Source organism: Falco naumanni, chromosome 13 (assembly GCF_017639655.2).
Source record: "Falco naumanni isolate bFalNau1 chromosome 13, bFalNau1.pat, whole genome shotgun sequence".
In the NCBI taxonomy this organism is placed as follows: Eukaryota; Metazoa; Chordata; class Aves; order Falconiformes; family Falconidae; genus Falco; species Falco naumanni.
Genome location: NC_054066.1, coordinates 20,284,638 through 20,303,967, shown reverse-complemented (window position 1 = coordinate 20,303,967; position 19,330 = coordinate 20,284,638). Strand labels below are relative to the sequence as shown.

The following is a 19,330-nucleotide window of genomic DNA, read 5'->3' as shown; positions in this document are numbered from 1 at the left end:
TAATGACCTTGAGAACTGAAACATCCAGTCACAGCTTAAGGCAGTCTTACTGCATCAGTCTGAAGGCACGTTACTAGGGCAACCTGCAAGTGCCTGCATTGTCACTGTGCGTGTTCTCGTTTGTATGTACACGGGACTTAGTCTCCTCCAGCTCTGTCAATTTGTCTTTTTTTCATGCATATTGAAACATAAATAACCATGTTGCACCTTATGACTGCAGTAATTTTTACATTTTCTCTTTTTTTCTTGTAGATCCTGAGATTTATTTCAGATTTTCTTGCTTTTCTGGTACTTTACAATTTTATCATACCTATTTCACTTTATGTGACTGTTGAGATGCAGAAATTTCTTGGATCTTTTTTTATTGGCTGGGATCTTGACCTCTATCATGAAGAAACAAACCAGAGAGCACAAGTTAATACTTCAGACCTCAATGAGGAACTGGGCCAGGTAGAGTAAAAAAATACATTGTTTGGGGTGATTTTGCCTTCTGTTTTCTTCTTCTTTTTTAATAATAAAATCCATTGCTGCAGACTTTTTAATTGGTTGTGCTTTGATTTCTGATTAATTTAAAAATAAGCTGTAATTACCTGATGACAGAAATTAAAATTTTTACATGATCAAAAAAAGGTATGTAGTGAAGAGTGTGAGTCGAGATTTTTTTTTTTTTTCTTCTAACAAATACATGCAACTCTAAGTCTGTGTTTTCTTTTATTTTACAAAAGGTAGAATATGTGTTTACAGACAAAACTGGTACATTAACTGAAAATGAGATGCAGTTTCGGGAGTGTTCGATTAATGGCATAAAATACCAAGAGGTCAATGGTAAACTAACTCCAGAGGGGTTTTCTGAAGATTCTCCAGATGGAAATAGACATAATTTGGTAAGACACATTTTTTCCCACCATTAGGCATCCTAGATAGAAAGCGTTTTATTTCAGAGAAATACTTTTCTAGCATTAGCTTTTTTTTTTTTTAAATGGGAATTTCTGAATAGTTTGAAGTTATTACATGTTATTGAACAAACAATATTAAACACATTGAGATGTGATTATTTAACCTGGAATACTTGGCAGATTTTTAAGAACAATTTTTTTTATTAAGTATGTTCAAAACTGGGTTGATAAATGAATGTTACAAATAAAGTTGTTTTTTTTTTCTTCTAGATGAAAGAGGAAGAACTCTTCTTGAAAGCAGTTTGTCTTTGTCATACAGTGCAGGTCAATGCAGATCAAACAGATAGTGCTGATGGTCCCTGGCATGCCAATGGAATAATATCACCGTTAGAGTATTATGCTTCTTCACCAGATGAGAAAGCTTTAGTTGAAGCTGCAAGCCGGTGAGATGTACTGCCAAAACTATCTAGTGTAGAAATTGCCTACTAGGGCAGGCGATTCATAATAAAAGCAACCTTAAAAATTGCTCAGAAAGATGGTAAAGCCAGGGCCTGGCACTGTCAGTTTACTATGAAGACATGCAAAAATAAACCACACAAAACCCCTAGGCATATCATAAAGTGACAGTTTAAAATATTTATGGAAATCCTTAAGAAATTACGAACCACAGTGGTCAAAGTATGTTGCTATTAAAATATTGGAGAAAGTGGGCATTCTTCATTTTCTCTAGAAATAGAGTGCAGTAGTGGGGTGTAGGAGCCTCTCTCCTTTTCTTTTCCTTTCTTCTCTCACCCCACCCCCAACGATCAGTAGGCATTATGTCTATAAGTGATGATTTGATGTGTGTTTTCTTTTCCTTGTAGGGTTGGAGTAGTATTTACTGGAACTAGCGGGGACAGTATGGAAGTAAAAAGTCTTGGAAAACCAGAAAGGTATTCATTTTTATTCCTTGTTTCTTTTGAAGGACAGGAAAGTGAAGATTAACATAACATTCTCCTCTTAAACCTCTCTGTCATAAGAAACCTCGCTTTTCCACAGCATGCTTTTTTTAATGCTTGTCCCTTGATGTCTTCCAAGTCAGCTTGCATCTTGTTCCTTAGCAATTTTAAACTGAGATGCAAGATTTTTTTGAGTCACTTTGTGTCGTTGTGTATTGTAACAGTTCACATCTTTGTGTGTTCCTCAAAGGTTGAGACCGTAGTAGAGTTGGAAAACTGCATTGCCTATTCAAGTCTTACAGTTTGTCCTTTAAGCTCTAAAAGTTTCCAGAGTCAGTCTCATGTATGCATAATGTAATTGCATATTTTAAACTTTCCCAAAATTAGTAGAAATATTATTAACTGTATTTTCAGTATGTCATAGCATCTTATCCATTTGATCTTTTTCAGTTAGTTGGCAGTACTTTAAATATAAATGTCTAACATTAATTTTCTAAACTATTGTTACAACAAAAAAATAGTCCAGCTATCAGGGAACTACAGTCTTTTTTGACTGTGTAGATTGTTTATAAGTGATAGAAACAAAATGTAGTTTTCAAAGTTGCATGTGAAGCAATGATAGAAGGATACAGGAATAGGAAGGAGCTGATTGTAATCTCTAGATGTAAAGCTGGTGTTCAGGAAGCTATTCCTATTGGTAGAACCTTTTATTTTTATAGAATGGAATTAAATATATATAAAGTGATGAAAAGCAATCAATTGCACAAACACCGGTGACAGTGACTGTTGCTCAGCAGTGGTAGCATTACTTTTAGAGTTTCCGTAAAAAAATGACACTTTGGGGAAGGCTCTGTGGGGTAAGTTACGTATTTATAAGTAATTGTCTTTGGAAATTTATTTCTAAAAAAGTTTTCTTGCCCTTTCCTCTTGTATTAAAACACAAAATACAGGTATAAATTGCTTCATGTTTTGGAGTTTGATCCAAATCGCAGACGAATGAGTGTCATTGTAGAGAGTCCCTCCGGTAAGTGACCAGAAGTTGCACAAGCTGCAGCTGAGAACCTCTTAAATAGTATGTATTCTTAATTTCTGTTCTGTTTTACTTTTTAGGGGAAAAGCTTTTGTTCACAAAGGGAGCAGAATCTTCCATTCTTCCTCGTAGTAAGAGTGGAGAAATAGACAAAACAAGGATACATGTGGATGAATTTGCTTTGGTAAGTGCAGATGCTTGCCCAGCTGATTGGGAGAAAATTCTTCCGGTATAAACTTTGTGACCTGAAGAGAACAAATTGCAGGTGACACCTTCTTGTTAGATCAGAATCTTGTCTACTCTGAATGTAGTCTTTTATTTTCTCACAGAAAGGACTAAGAACTTTGTGCATAGCCTACAGAAGATTCACACCTGAGGAGTATCAAGAAATTGGCAAACGCCTTCATGAGGCCAGGACTGCCTTACAACAACGGGAAGAAAGATTAGCAGATGTATTCAACTTCATAGAAAGGGATCTGGAATTACTTGGGGCTACAGGAGTAGAAGACAAGTATGCAAAGGAGTTTCTGATAACTACACTCAAAAACATAGCGAGTTTAGGATTTATAACTGAAATACGACATGTGCCATGAAAAACTGTCCTGCCACGACCAGACATTCTGCGCTGTTCTTGTTTAGTATGTTTAGCACCCTTTGAATTGAGGAGCATTCAAAACACGTCATACCAACTGATTTTACTTAGTAACAATGACATACAGTGTACTTCATCAGGAGAGATTTAACGTATGTGAAAGAATAATTGTAGTAAATATTTAGAGTAATGGCTAATTACTTGGGAGAACTTCTACACATAGCTCCTTTACAAAATGTGTATTCTGTGAGTCAGAGGGTGTATTGTGCACTGGAGCATATACAGGTAGAGCATTTAGAAGCTTTTCGTGTACCACAGTAGGTAGTAATTGTTGTGGACTGTTCTAAACCTTTTCAAATGCAGCCATGGTGCCTAAACTAAATTAAGATATGCTTATTACAAATTTTTGATCACTTAGCAGGATTAACGTTCATTTTTTGTTACATAAGGCTTTCATTTTGTTGCTGGTAACAATGTTATCTGTCAGACTGTGATTCTCTGAAAATATATACAACATTGGAAATGCAGTCTGAAATGATTGTGACAGTGGGGTTACAGGAGTAGCAGGAGTTACTTGTTTTTGTAAAGTTTTTTGATTGGTTATTGAAGATTTTTCTTGTTTCTAGACTGCAGGAGAAAGTCCAAGAAACTATAGAAGCCCTCAGGCTGGCGGGTATCAAAGTGTGGGTACTCACTGGAGATAAACACGAAACGGCTGTTAGTGTCAGTTTATCATGTGGACACTTTCATAGAACCATGAACATCCTTGAGCTTGTGCAACACAAGTCAGACAGTACGTGTGCAGAACAGCTGAGGCAGCTAGCCAAGAGGTAAAATAACCTGAGATGTCGTTATCTCACTGATGATTTTAGCTTGATTTTCTTCTGTTTTCGATTTTTATGACAGTCTCTTTGAGGTATGTGCCGAACACATGAAGTTGCCTTTTAAAAAAATTGTTTAGTGATATAATAACAGACTTGAAGAAGCTGTCTGTCTAACAGGCTAACTTCTTCGTTTATTGTATGGGCAACCACATAGTGAGTCAAAACATTTAAATTTTTCCATCACGCTGTTACAAAGCTGACACTTCTGTCCCTGAATAGAATAAAGGAAGACCACGTTATCCAGCATGGACTGGTTGTGGATGGGACCAGCCTCTCTCTTGCACTCAGGGAACATGAAAAACTGTTCATGGAAGTTTGCAAAAACTGTTCTGCAGTGTTGTGCTGTCGCATGGCACCCCTTCAGAAAGCAAAGGTAAGCGAGAATATTATCAGGATTGTCAAGTATTTTTGTCATGCTTGGAGGTGGCAAGGATTTTTGGAACTGCTTTGTTTGTTTGCCTGACCTTCTTGTGTGACTTCTGAAACCTTGTTAAATTCAGTTGATCTAGAGTAGTTTGCTCAGAAGCTTCTATATGCATTTGTGAAAACATGCAATTGGGTGGAGGAGGGAATCGCAATACTGCCACCGTGCAAGAAAAAGACTAATCTTTTATCAGTCGCTTGAGTATTCTGTCAGGCAGTAGCTATCCTGATCTCCTGCAGGCTTATTGCATTGCCTGTTCCATCACTTCTCCAAAACAAAGACACTAAAATGAAAATTCATTAAGCTGTAGGGAAGAAATGTGCTTCTCTAAAGATTTAAAAAGTACCCAAGTTTGAGGAGGAGGTAGAAGGGAAGGGAAGTTGAGGCCTAGTCTCCAGGGAAGGTTTACGTTAATGTTCTCTTCTAAGACCATTTTTCTTTCACGTTACTTCATTTTACTCAAATAGAGGTTAGATAAAATTCAAATTCAGATTTTGTGATTTTTTTTTTCAGCCGAGCCTTGAAAAGCTATACTATTTATTTTTTCCTTTTGAAACTTTCTGTCTTCATGTTATGCTTCTCTTCTTTTTTTGACAAATACTCAATAGTGTATCTTTATTAGGGTAGTTCTTAATTTATTATACTTTTAGCTTGCCTGTATTCTTTCACGGCTTTTTGCACATATTTCCAGTAATACTAAACCTCTGAAAGGACACTGTTGCCCACTTTTATTTTTACACATTGTCAAAAGGAAAAGGAAAAAAGACCTTTTTACCTTAAAGCACTAGGAAGCCCTTATGTAAGGTACTAGATGTGTAAAAGAGGGCAGGCTGGTTTACTACAGCATGAGTGACCTCTTCTGAGATCACTTTTCCTGCTTCCAGCATTTAGCTAGGTTTTTAATGCAGTCTTTAGAATCACATTATACAACTGTTCAGCTGTGTATAAAACTTAGTTAATACTAGTTTCAATAAAATGTTAAAATGAAATTGTCTGTAACTAATATGAGAAAACCAATTTGTTGAATGTGTCCACTTAGCATGCCCTTCTCTAGCTGGAATTTTTGCCATCCCCCTCTTTAAGGTGTAGTCATTTGTCTATGTTGTGTCCATGTTCTTATTTTGTAATTTAACTTGATTTATAATGTGTTTTGTACTGCCAAATTTGGCAGATAGCAGCCAGTAATGCTTTCCTTAATTCTTATTCTGTCCAGCAGGTAATCTTCCTTATCTCCTGTGTTTTGTCATGAAGTACAGTAAAACCTAATTTTGATGGTAGTGACTTTTTCATTTTAAATACTGAAGTATATAAATCACTGAGACAAATGCTGTATAACGTGGGAGGGAAGTGTATGGCAGTTTAGCCTTGCATTTGATTTTTTGCTGCAGGTACCCTTTTTTAAGATTTACTTTAAGGTTAACTGGAACTCAGCTTAGTATTTCCTGAATATTTTCTTTTAACTTTAGTTAATACATGGCTAGAAGTCTCACTGCTTATTTATGTATATTTTACGGCTCGGAAACCTTTTTAAACATCTTTCAAGTCAGTCATTCAGAGCTGCTGCTGATTGCTGCTGTTAAAATTTGCCAGAGAATTTGTCTTGACCTTTTTGCGTAGATGTTTGGCTGTATTACCACAGTCTTCGGTTATCTCACGAGGACTGATCTGGGTGACATACTGCAGCCTTGCTGGCTCTTTAAGGCCGCTTACTAAGATCTAATGCTAAATGTACTTGAAATAATTACCCCTTAGGAATGGGGAACCTTTAAACTTGAATATTAATACCTGCAATTAGGGAATGTTTTCCCACAATCGGGTGGATTTCTCTGAACTGTAGACTGTATTCAGTCACTGTTGTGTTCCTTGTGGGAAGCGAGTTACCGCTCCTGTGAATCAATGTACCGACACTGCCAGTTAGAACTCAATTATTTGAATACAGTTGTTTGTGTCTGCTTACATCATGCAGTTTTTGCTCTGCTGATATTTCCACTTGGGGTTTTCTGGACCTTCAGGGGGAAAATGCAGTGTTTTTTCATAGTTGAATGCTTTGGTTTTAGAAAGCCTTCTGGATCTGCATTCACACCTTTTACCTTTGCAACCCGTTCATGACTGAGTTAGTGAAGCCTTTACCTTTAGTTTGAGCTCTCTGCAAGGTTAATAAATTACTAATTCTCATTAACCAAAAGCCTCAGCTAACTTCTTTCTGTTTAGAATATTGTTGGCATTTACATTAAAGATCCATTCCCTTTCTGCATAGAGCAGGATATCATTGCTTGTTTGAGGATTGTAGAGCCTTGTATGTGAACAATTTTTTTCCTCTTTCTGGCTTATCTTTTTTGACTTTTCCAAATGAGAATACCCATTGGTGATAATGAAGTCGCTTTAAAAGGAAACAATTTTCCATAATAACAGCGTGTATTGATCTTTGAGCTAATACATTGGGTTTTCTTCAGATTCCTCTTTTACACTGATCAGTTCTATTAATTGAAAATGTGAAGAATCTGGGCATGTCTGCTAAAGGACTTTAAATCTAGATTGCTCCCTAAGTAAATTTTCAGTTCCAACTTTTACTTGTCTCTTTTGTAAGATGAAGCACCAAATTAAGAGTTGTAAGAACATCTAAGTAAGAATAGCAAAATAAGGCAGGCATAATGTTTAAATAGGGCTTGTGCCCCAAAGCAAGCAGCTTTTGTAAAGGAGCAATGCATTTGTGCGTGTGATGTGCAAAAAAAGTTTTTTACACAAGCGTGCACATTCATAAAACTAATTAATTATATTTACAGGTAGGTACTAAGATACTTGGGAATTAGTGGCATGATTTGTAGGTGGGCTATCTGTCTAATCTGAAAAAATTCTGCCCTTTTTTTTTTCTCCTGCAGGTAGTGCGACTGTTAAAAACGTCTCCAGAGAAACCTATAACATTAGCAATTGGTGATGGTGCTAATGATGTGAGCATGATACAAGAAGCACATGTTGGCATAGGTAACTTTCTTTTGTCAGAAGAGACAAAGGCAAATAAGATGGAAATTTTAGTAGATATTAAAACAGATGAAGTTCTAATGTTTTTGGACTTGTGAATGACAGGGTGTTTATCAGAGTCATCTGTTGTAGCAGACTTTTAGCGAAATTTAAAATTTAAGGCTGTTTGCTTTCAGATGTCTTAAGTTTGTTGTGTAGTCTGCAAAGAATCGGAGATCCTGTTTAAATGCTGCCTTAAGAACAGCAAAGATTCTCTGTAACTAGAATGTCAGAAGTACTCTGCTTAGGGTATTGGAAGTGGTAATCTTAACTATAGGCACTGTCAGATTCTAAGTTCTTGTGTAAACTAACTTGACGTTTAAAACTTTCTCTGTACTAAACTGCCTCTGTTTGTACCATATCTGTATCACTGTAGAAACGCTATTTGTGTCTAGTTTGTCTTTGAGGAGAAGGCTTTCATTATGTCTCGCGAGAGACTGTTATTCTCAGCTAAGCTTGGTTGTTTTCTTTGTTTATACCGTTTTTTGTTATCTGGCTAGGACCTTCTTCAGACTTATTTCTGCTGTGTTATGTAACTGAGTACAAAACAAAACACACCAAAAAAAAAAAAACAACCAACCCACCCAAAAAAACAACACAAAGTGTCTGGTTTTCAGGAATCCTGGGCCACTTTTCTTCTGTAAAAGACCGTTTTGTGTTCTCTGTGTATGCTTAGGCTAATCATAATAATAGTTTTTAGAAATAAATTTGTGCTCAGCTGTGACGAGTGACAAGCATTGTCAGCCCGTCAGATTCAGTAAACTACTGTTGTAAGAACAGCATTTCTTTTATTCTGCTGCTGAGTATAGGTCATATATTATTCCCAGAAAGTACTCTTAAGAAAAACCTCTTTTAAGTAAAACATACTAAGTAAATTTATAACTGATGTTGGATTGCTAATGTTTTTGCTTGGTTTAGGAATATATTTTTTTTTAATTGAATCAGCATCAAATGAGCAGTTCCCTTAGTTGTAAGTGTCAGGAATAATGCCTCCTTTTGGAACTGAAAGATGCTGAAGTCTTTATAACCTTGAAGTGCAGAAGAGTAGCTTCAGGTGTATGTTGTTGGGTATTTTAAACCTTAATTTTTATAAGGTTTAATCTGTTTTCTATTTTCTTTCCTAAATATTACAGGAATCATGGGTAAGGAAGGAAGACAAGCTGTAAGAAACAGTGACTATGCAATAGCACGGTTTAAATTCCTCTCCAAGTTGCTTTTTGTTCATGGGCACTTTTACTATATTAGAATAGCAACCCTTGTACAGTACTTTTTTTATAAGGTAAGTCTTCAAAGAGTGCCAGTAAGTTAATGGAAAAATGTGTAATCTTTTCCCAGCATGAAATTTATTTCAGATGTAAGATTTTTGTTGGGAACAGGTTAAATATCTTTGTTCAAACATGTTTTCTAGGCTTTTTTGTAATGTTTCACAACCAAATGCTGTAGTTTAACTGTGAAATTGTTTAGTACTTCCACCTAGAAGTAGTTTTTAAATACCACACTGAGTTTCTGGAGGCTGAGAGACAGACATGTTTGCTCTATGAAAGCAGTATTACTACCTTGAAATTAAAGAGTTTCTTTAGCAAGATGTATAAGTATCACGGGTTTTTTTGATTAATTTAATATGAACCAAATCCATTCATCTTTCTTAAAGGAAGAGGAGCACAGGAGATAGCTGAGGGAGGGAAGGGCATACAGAAAGTGTGTAGGGAGAGAGCGTGCTCTTTGCTAGCAGGCTCACCTTAAGAAAACTTAACAGTCCCAGCCTTGACTTAAGAAATCCTCAGGTGGAAGCTGCAAGGAAATTAAGCACCAGGGACTGAGTTATCTCTGGGTACCTGCCTGGGAGCTGTGGGCAGGGAGCAGCAAGGGTGAGCTTAAGCAGGATGCTAGAGAGAGCAGTGGGGGCATGCCACTCCTTTTTTTCTTTTTTTTTCCTTGATCATCAGTTTTGATAAGAATACAGAATTCACTATCTTAAATGAAATTCAGAGATTCTAGCAGTGGCCATGAAACCACTTCTTTTGTTGTTTGCTTTCATTTAAAGATAACAGCATGGTGTTAGGTTTTGGTTTCTGTTTTGTCTGCTCCCATGCAAAAAGTTCGTGTGTGCAGGGCACAGGCTTTCTTCAGTGAAGTGTGGAAACTATTTTGCAAAGAAATTCTTAAAAAGAAAATGAGGGGGAAATGGATGGATTTTCTCCTCCTTTAATACTGCTTGTACTCCCATAATGAGATGTCTTTGTTAAGCACATTTAAGTTTATATTTTTTCCAGTTTGTTGTCCCAAAGCATGAACAAAATACGCCCTTGAGCAGAGCATAATGCTTCATTTTGCCAAGTAAAATGCTGAAATGCTTTATTCTCTCCCTGTGTATTTATACCAGCTTGTAAGAGTTAACAGTTTCTTTTAGGGTTGTGAGGCCTGTACTGAGGATTAACTGTTTCGTTCACTTTTCATTTTTCAGAATGTGTGCTTTATTACACCACAATTTTTATATCAGTTCTTCTGTTTGTTTTCACAACAAGTAAGTATTGGATGCCTTCTGTCTTGGTAGATGTGTATGAAAAACTCGGAGTAAATAACTAAAAAAATGGGAAAGAACTACACAGGAACAGCACAGATTTTACACTTAATAAATATCCAGCTTTATTTTCCGAATTTGATAGCTTGATGTTGCTCGATGGTTATGTGATTATAGCTTTTTTTCTAACTAGTAAATTCACATAATTAATGATCTGTTGCTACTATTAGTGTGCTTATAAATTTTAATAAACAACTTTTTTCTTTACAAGACTGAAAATAATTTTTTTCTATTTTCAGACGCTCTATGACAGTGTATACCTGACTTTGTACAATATTTGTTTCACTTCCTTGCCTGTTCTCATATACAGTCTTTTTGAACAGCATGTGCATCCGCATGTATTACAGAGTAAACCTGTGCTCTATCGGTATGTATATCTTCAATGTGTTGTCATAGTAGCACATAATTTAGAAGAACAGTGGCGTATGCAGAAGTCTGAACTTGCTATTATGCGTTCGTACAGTATTTTGATCTGTAACTTCAGCAGTTTTTAGTAATTATCTTGAAGAACTGCAGCTACATAGTTTTCATCCTAAAAGTTAGTACTAAGTATTATAAGAGAAGCATCTTTTTATGTCAGTCATGTTAAGACTGGAAGAGAACTGAGCACTTGGCCAGCTTATATGATTGGCAGCCTTTTCCTCCATTACATGTAGGAGGAGAGAAGATCAGTCAGACACACAAATGAAAAACTAGAACACTGTGATTAGGGGAATCACCACAAAAAATGCTTTACAAAGAGGGGAAGTGATTTACTGTAGAAGTAGATGGTCCTCCCAGTGGTAGCGTATTGCACTGCATACTGCTTTATGGAGAAAAAAAGTACGTATTTTTGTAAAAAAGAGATGTCTCTTAGATGCTTCTCATTTCCTAAAGGTCTTTCAAGCAAAGCAAGGGGCAAGTATCGTAAGATGTGGCTTTTTCTTCCTCTTGCAACTCCACCTCTAGGGAGAAGAGTTCTAGTTAGTGACATTCTGAATTTGACCCATTAAGGAGAACCTTGCCACTGGTGATCCCTTCGTAAAGCAGAGGCAAATCATGAGAGCTCAGAGTTCTTTTTTTGCCCATGATTTATGTATTTTTTTCATATATCAGCGTTCATTAAATGTTTCTTGGTGCAGTTGAAAGCTACATTTATTCAAAGCAGTAGCTGTCATGCAATGTGAATAGCTGATGGGTTATATAAAGACTATGTAAAATCCAAAATCTCTTTTATTTCTCCAGAGACATCAGTAAAAATGCCCATCTGGGGTTTAAACCATTTCTTTACTGGACCATCTTGGGCTTCTTTCATGCATTTGTTTTCTTTTATGGCTCGTATCTTCTAATGGGAGAAGACACTTCTCTGCTGGGAAATGGCCAGGTACAATAGCATAAGAATTAGTCTGTCACTATATTTTTGCTGATACTTCTTTTCTTTTTTTTTTTAACATCCTCTTGTCTCAGAAAAATGTAATATTTTTTACTTTTGTGAACTACTTAATTACCAAAGATGCTTTGAAAATATTCATGTGCGCTATCAACAGTAACATTTCTTAGTGTGGAAAGCTGTAAGACGTTGTCAGAAAGTGTATGTCCATGAAGAACATATCTTTCAAGAAAATAAATGTATTATGGTTGTCTTCAACTTTGTTTTATTTTGTGTACTGGTGTTGTCAAAATCGTACATCATAACTTCAGTAAATGAGAATTTATATTCATTCATTTAGAACTCAAAATGAGTTGGACTTAATTGCAGTGTTGAACGGTGGCTTCTCTTTAGCATGTTAGAAAGTTAGGCTTAAATCTGAAAGTTGCCAAAAGTCTTAAAGCTTCTTCTGAAGATGTATTATTTCAATTACTCAGAAATTTTAAAGAGTAAGTGGTGCAAGCTGCTTTAACTTTTATTCAGTGCATGTTTTAAGGACAGTAACTTAATGAAATCATCAAATACTAATTTGACACTTTCTGTTTTAGAGAAATTGAAGTTCACAGGAAAAATCATACACAAAAAACTCTATAAAGGTTGGATGAAACCATTAGAAGCCCACTTTCTCATTTTTTTCCTGAGTCAGTTAACCCAATTTAGAGTAATCAGATACTGATTTTTTTCCTCATAAAACTATTATGGGTAGTGATACCAAAACACATTTGCTTCTCTCATTATGCCGTTCCTACTACTGATACGAAGTGCTTGCTGATTTTCGTGTAGGGCTTGGTAGAGTTGCAAGTTATGGCACAAGCTACAAAAATAGCATCACGTATTCACAGTGGTCACCCGGTTGATAGGGAATGGGCATGAGCTCAAGAAGTTTAGCCAAAAAAAGGATTTCCATATAATGATGTACAGACAGTGGCCAGAATTGTCTTGAGTGACTAAAATCAGAAAGCATGTGAACTGGTGGTGGGTGGCATCCCTGAAGGGAAAGGAGCAGTAAAGGGGGAGTGGTGCAGCTAGCGGCAGTACCCATTTCATAATGAGATGTTTGATAAGATCATTAACGTAGTTATGCTGGAGACTAAAATGTCTCTTACAACTGAGGTATGTGTGTGCCCTCTCTTGTTACTTGTTACAAGCTATGTGACTTTGAAGTTCTTGTAAATTGGTAAAGGATCTTTGGTGCTCTTCTAATGAAGTAATTTTACACTACGAATCCAGTGCATTTTCTCTGCATCTGTCTTAGTTGTCAAAACACCTCACTTCAGAATTGCTTAGTAAATGTCCACAAGGCAGGAACAGGCTTTTCATTGTATTTAGTGGTAGATGTTTAGTTTGGGGAACAGATTATATTCTATAAATCAAGACCACTGTGCTGATTTAGACTTGGTGGAGAAAGTTCTTTTACTGGTTTCTTGTATAAATTAACCTCAAGATTTTTTAAAAATATACTTTATGAATGAGCATACTAGAAGTAAATCTTTCAGATGCCCTTTGACTTCTCATGCTTTCTGTGATGGTGACTTAAAAAAAAAAAGTCTTAGTGTTTATTTGGAGTTACTCTTTCTCTCTCATGTGCTTGCTGAAAGATGGTTATTGGAACTGGTAAACTGTGTGTTGCAGTGAAATACCTGCTGTGCATAAAGTATATTGCAAATCTAATGTGTGCCTGAAAAAGCCAAAGTTAAGGACAAGAAAAACTTGTGTATTGCTGAGTGCTTTTTTATAAGAAGTCCTCAAGAAGTGATCACTTTGTACGAATGTGTGATACAGGGTAGTGTTAGTGCAAGACCTCACATTTTCATTCCAAGTTCTCAGTTTGGAGCAAAGCAGAACAGAAGAGATTGTAAATAATCTGTTAATGCTGGTGGCTTGTCAGGTTTACCTCAACACATTGTGCAACAACTTGATCTTTTAGTTCTTTTTTCTCCCCCCTTTTTCATGCTGTGCATGTCGTCAGATATTGAAACCTAACAGGCAAATGGTAAGAGTTTAGAAGAGGAGGAGATACAAAATATTGTATCTGTTACTTCACAGGATTAGAAGATGCAGCATCCACAGTGTATATGTGTTCAAAAATATAATGGTGGCAAGAATCCATTTGTGTGTTGCATTCTAACTCTGTGGCCATTGAGAACAGTGTTAGCAAAGACACTTTCTTTCACGGGTCACTCAGGAGCAGTAGTCTAATTTTACTTCAGGATTATTATTGGAGCAGTTAACAGCAAGCACGTTGCTTTGTCAAACTTTGCTGTCCATGTGAAAAGTAAATAGAAGGCTTCAGAAGACATGTTATAGCAAAGATGCTTGAAATTATCAGTAAAGCCAGGCTTATGGCTGCCTCAGTTTTGTACCCTGTGTAAAGATGAGTAAAGCAGTTGTGAGATCAGTCATCAGGCTGTTGGGATTTTTTTTGTCAGAGCTCTGTAACAAGGACTACAACTGTGCGAATCCCAGTTCCATGCCTCTGTGCTGTACTAACAAATCAACTCTAGGATGACTTTGATTGCCTGTCTGCATGTGGTACCTTTCTCCTTGCTTGCTTAGTTTGCTACCAGTAAATAAGGAGTTGAGGGTTTGATCATTGTTCAGTATGTCAGTGGCAAAAGTAACTGTGAAACAGCAGCGTCTTCAGTTACAGCACCCAGACTGCTTACAGGAGCAGAGCAGTTGGACCTGTTGTAGAATGGCAGCGTCTGAGTAGCATGTGTGTAGATAGATGACAAACTCAGCATCCCTGCTTGGTTGTCAGAGCTGAGATTTTATTGTTGTAGAACTTGTTCAGAGTTTTGATAGTTTAATTTACATAGGCAAGAGAATACAAAACTGACGGATACAGTGTTTTAGAACTGAAGCTTGATTTTGTTTGTATTAGCCTTGAAACAAAGTGTCTTCGTTAGAATTTTCTTTGAAAAAAATACAATGGCGCCATTATTTTTGAATTTTAAAATTGTGCTTGGGGTAAAAAGTGAACTTTCAGGTGATGCTGCATGTTAAAAATGATCTGGAAATGTTCAAACTCAAAGTGCTCTGCACTTACGTTAATGAATACCTTCCACCCAGAACTTGTGTTCTGTTGGCGGGGTATAGTTAACTGATCAAATGGGTATCTTCATTTTCGTATCATTTCATGTTACTGTTTTGGACTTTCTTCGTATTCATGTAGCCTTTGTGGTGATATGTTCTGAACCAAGAAGGAAGAAAGATGACTTGTGGGTTGTGAATTTTGCTCTTATAAGCTCTATTTTTTTTTCTAGTAGTTTGTGTTCTATCCTACTTGCTTTTTCATGATATTAGTTGTCACAAGCTTATGTCCACAGACTTGTTTCATTAGTGTAGCTGACCTGAGAAGAATCTAACTTACCGTGAATGCTCTTAACTGGTATTTCTTTTTTTCCTTCCATGATCTTTGCTGAACCATTTTCTTAGATGTTTGGAAACTGGACATTTGGTACTTTGGTCTTCACCGTTATGGTTATAACTGTTACGATGAAGGTATGATGTTAAACTTACTACTCTCTGTGTTTGGATATATAGGCAAATATGAAATAGAGCAATAATTTAAAATTGATTCAAAAGGTGTATAGAAGTAATTGATTCTTGAGGATTCCAGGTAAGTGATTTTTGTGTTTGGTTTCAATGGTGGTTAAAGTTTTTCGTTGTAGTTTTTGGGTGTTACAACAATATTTAGTACTTAATTCTTGGAATTAATTAATGGAAGTTCTTAAGTATGTTCAGACTGGTATTTATAAGTCTCCGTGAAGTGGGGGGAAAAAGGAAGTTCATTGAAGATATCTTTGTTTTAGATGGCACTAGAAACTCACTTCTGGACATGGATAAACCATTTTGTTACTTGGGGATCCATTGTATTTTATTTCATATTCTCCTTGTTTTATGGGGGAATTATCTGGTAAGTGATTTCCTCCCCCCCCCCCCTTCTATAGCACATATGATAGATGAAGCTATGAAAACACACTGAAGTACTATGTTCTACAGTCTTCCTCTGAATTTTGTGACAGGTGTTGGAAAATAAATTTTTAAACATAGAGCGGCTGCTTGCTTTTGGTGGTTCTTTTAGAAATTTTGAGCAATGCTACTAAGCTGTCCTGTGCTCAAAGCCAGGCATTACTTGTCTCTGACAGCCTGTGACTATAAAGGCATTTTTGCTTCTAAAAAGTAGATGTGTTCCCTAAGATGCTATATAATAGGTAAATGTTTGCAACAGAAATGAAGGTGCTGGGGTTTGCATCAATAAAGTGATTCAAAGGGGCCTTGGAGGGACAGGATAGTGATTGATTTCCTGCAACACAATTTAAAACTAAAACAGAACATTTCCCTCCAAAGATTGGTACCCTACTTCCCCAGAGTTTCTTCGTGGGTCAGGTCCAACACATTGCCAGACTACTTCATGCACACCATGCAGTTGTAACTGCATCCTAAGAGACTTGCTGCGTGATGTAAAGTAAGATACACTTGAGCCTGCCTGTGCTGTACTTTTGTTTCTAGAAGTTCCTTTTAGTAATTGCCACTTCTTTTAATTTTTCAGGCCATTTTTACATACCCAGGACATGTACTTTGTGTTTGTTCAACTGTTGTCAAGTGGTTCTGCTTGGTTTGCCATAATCCTCATAGTAGTTGCTTGTTTGTTTATTGATGTTGTGAAGAAAGTGCTGTACAGACATCTACAACCAACAAGTACTGAAAAAGCTCAGGTAAAGTTATGCTTTTGTATCCAACCTGATAATAGTTTAAGGAACGATTTTTCTGAAATCTGTCTTGTAAACTAAATACTTTCCTGTGGTATTTAATTATCCTCTTTCATTGTTGTCATGTTTAATGCGTAGAAGTGTTCTCATTTCAAAACGTAATTGTTAATTTAAAATTACAAAAATGAGGACACCATTTTACAAGGAAATTATATTTAACTGATAAGGGGGTCACTCAGTCTTTTGCATCTCAGCTTGCAATGGTATGAGAATATCATACTACGCATTTTTGTACTGCTTTAAAGATGGTAACGTTCTCACTTTTGTCTAGGTATTAGAAGCTCTGTCTTCAACTAATTGACACTGAATATTTCTTAAAATGGGATGAAAACAATTTTTAAAACTAGTAGGACTTGTCTTAATTAGTATTTCTTGATTATATCATATGCTATGTATTTGATTGTTGATTATGTAATTAAAGGTAATGATCCATGTGGCATTGTCGTAAATTCATAGAAGAGGTCTAAAGATATGCTGTGATAACAGAATCTCCCTTTTGCCTGACACAGGCTACAAAAACTCCTTGAAATCACTCTGTTGAAATTAGGCTGTCTTTTACGTAAATGTCTCATCTATGTTGGAGTGTTTTCTTCTTTTTAGTGACAGTTATGAAGAAGTCATCCAACAGTCACCCAACTGTTCTAATAGCTACTGTCTCTGGTTTCATTTTTCAGCATTTTATCTTTTTATACTTTTTTTGCTAAACTGAAAAGCCTTCTATTAACAGGTGTTTGTTTTAGTCACGGTTTGTGATCAAGTTAATTTTCTACTGATAAGTAGAGTGGACTTGCATCTCTTGTCAAAAAGGTTATTTTCCAGTCTTTTGATCATTCTTGTGTTTCTCCTATAATCTTCACCATTCCTCAATCTCATCTTGAATTTTGGATTTCACCAGTGAACACAGTATTCCAGCACAGCATTCATCATTACCAAGTATGGAAATAATGAATCCCCCAGCTGTATTCAGTTAACAAAATAGTGTATGTTCATAACTTCTTATCTTCTGCATCTTTTTCTCATCTGCAAGTGATTATGTTGGTTTCTTCCAGTTCATTGATGAGAGGTCAAGTAGCATAGGGCCAAGAAAAAGTGAAAGTGATTTAAGAATCCAGTTGACAAAGATACCCGGTATGCATTTATGTTCTGCCACCTGTTAGCAGGTTTGAGTGCATTTGTGTGCCATAATGATTTTGTGGTGTCCCAGTTGCGAAATCCAAATTACACTGAGCAATGTGCCATACAGAACTCTTAACTACATTACATCAGTACTGTTACCTTCAGCATCTAGGCTTGGAATTACTTTGATGTAAGTGCATGTTGATTTACTGAAATTACACTACCCTTCTAATTTGTGTGTTACAAATCCATGTGAATCATTCTCGTAATTTGGCTAGGATCAACATGCCAACAAACCTATTGCTAGCCAAAATACCCCATTAGTCCTTTCTCAAAACTGGAATATTAGCTGCTTTTTCTGGTCTTGGAATTTAGTAGCTAAAAGCCAAGGTAAATAACTACGGCTTTCAGAAGACTGTTCAACTAGACCTGATAAGCCTCTTGATTGAATGTTAGTGCACTTTTGGGATTAAAGAGTCTTGATTTAGGAAGAGTTAGGCAATGATACTTTTTTTGTTTTTCCTTCAAAGACTAGTGGCAATATTTATTGAACTGTTCCCTTTTCCTTCCTTCCTGTACATCCTGTACATCAGCTGTTTCTGTTTGGCACAGTGTATTGGTATGGTTTTTGAGGTTTCTCATGTTCCCAAAGTGCTTGAATTAAAAACAAAAAAGCCTGCATAATTTTTCCCTAGCTTAATCTGTATGCTTCTTGTTGCATTCTCTTCTTTTCTGAATCGATTTTAAAGAATTTCAGTGTTCAGTTTGCTTCCGTTATGGTTGTGTCCTCAAGGACACAGTTGGACTTGTTATTTTTAAGAAGGAATCTTGATGAATGTCTTTAACAACTTCCTGTGGCTGTAGCTGGATTCATAGCCATGGGATTTTTGCTTTGTGCATCTGTTAGTCAGCTGCCCCCCTGCCCCGCTTATTCCCATTATACTTTACCATTTGACAGTGTCAGCATTAGGGTTTGTTTACTAAAACACTTTTTTTCTGAAAACACTTAGTTGCTGATACTGCGAAGGCGAGGTATCTAAAATCAGATTTGACTAGAAAGGCTTCGGCAGCCATTCAGTGGTTTCTCTGTGTCTGGTCGTGAAATCATAGTTAAAAATGTACTTGCAAAAAGAAAGCTCCCTTTTGTTCCTTTTCTTGAGGTTCAATCTGTTGAGATTTTCCCACTCTTACTCTTAATGGGATAATCAGCTCCAATGAATTTCATCGGCTGCTCTTGGATTGAGAAAGTAGACATAAGTGAAGATGAACAGATGACCAGCTTGCCACATTCATTGTCAAGAAGTAACAGAATGCTTCTTTCATTATTATATCTCATTAGATTTGTTTAAAAAAATTATAGTAAATATTTTTCTTTCAGTTTCAAAGCAGAGCAAGGACTCTGAATTTCAGATAGAATGAGTTTGGAGAATGTCTTTGTCCTAAATGCTAAGGAATTTTCTGTGGAAGTCATTGAAAGAGTGAAACTTTGTATGTGCCCTTCTAAATGCGTTTCTTGTAGTGTAGGTACACCCTCTGTATAATGAATCTTTTAAATTATTTTTAATTGTAGGACTAAATTAGAGTATTTGCCTATTGGAGGGAAGAAAAACCTTAGTTTACAGTTACCAAGTTTTTATCAAGTCAAGATAAATTGTTACGTGAACCGGT

At 36.3% G+C, this 19,330-nt stretch overlaps 1 protein-coding gene across 9 annotated transcripts in view; it reads left to right on the top strand.

The window, feature by feature from the left end:
* ATP11B (ATPase phospholipid transporting 11B (putative)) overlaps nt 1-19,330 on the top strand; it is a 74,790-nt gene that overhangs the window by 33,950 nt on the left and 21,510 nt on the right. For 6 of the 9 annotated variants that reach the window (XM_040612964.1, XM_040612969.1, XM_040612968.1 and 3 more), the window contains exons 12-29: nt 253-450; nt 726-884; nt 1,167-1,339; nt 1,760-1,828; nt 2,785-2,858; nt 2,945-3,048; nt 3,194-3,375; nt 4,083-4,286; nt 4,560-4,713; nt 7,644-7,746; nt 8,916-9,061; nt 10,247-10,306; nt 10,603-10,730; nt 11,588-11,726; nt 13,741-13,764; nt 15,210-15,275; nt 15,587-15,690; nt 16,327-16,492. In XM_040612964.1, the coding sequence (XP_040468898.1) occupies nt 253-450; nt 726-884; nt 1,167-1,339; nt 1,760-1,828; nt 2,785-2,858; nt 2,945-3,048; nt 3,194-3,375; nt 4,083-4,286; nt 4,560-4,713; nt 7,644-7,746; nt 8,916-9,061; nt 10,247-10,306; nt 10,603-10,730; nt 11,588-11,726; nt 13,741-13,764; nt 15,210-15,275; nt 15,587-15,690; nt 16,327-16,492 (2,253 nt within the window). The remainder of the gene's footprint in view (nt 1-252; nt 451-725; nt 885-1,166; nt 1,340-1,759; nt 1,829-2,784; nt 2,859-2,944; nt 3,049-3,193; nt 3,376-4,082; nt 4,287-4,559; nt 4,714-7,643; nt 7,747-8,915; nt 9,062-10,246; nt 10,307-10,602; nt 10,731-11,587; nt 11,727-13,740; nt 13,765-15,209; nt 15,276-15,586; nt 15,691-16,326; nt 16,493-19,330) is intronic. The other 3 variants (XM_040612965.1, XM_040612970.1, XM_040612967.1) reach the window with 1 other exon arrangement.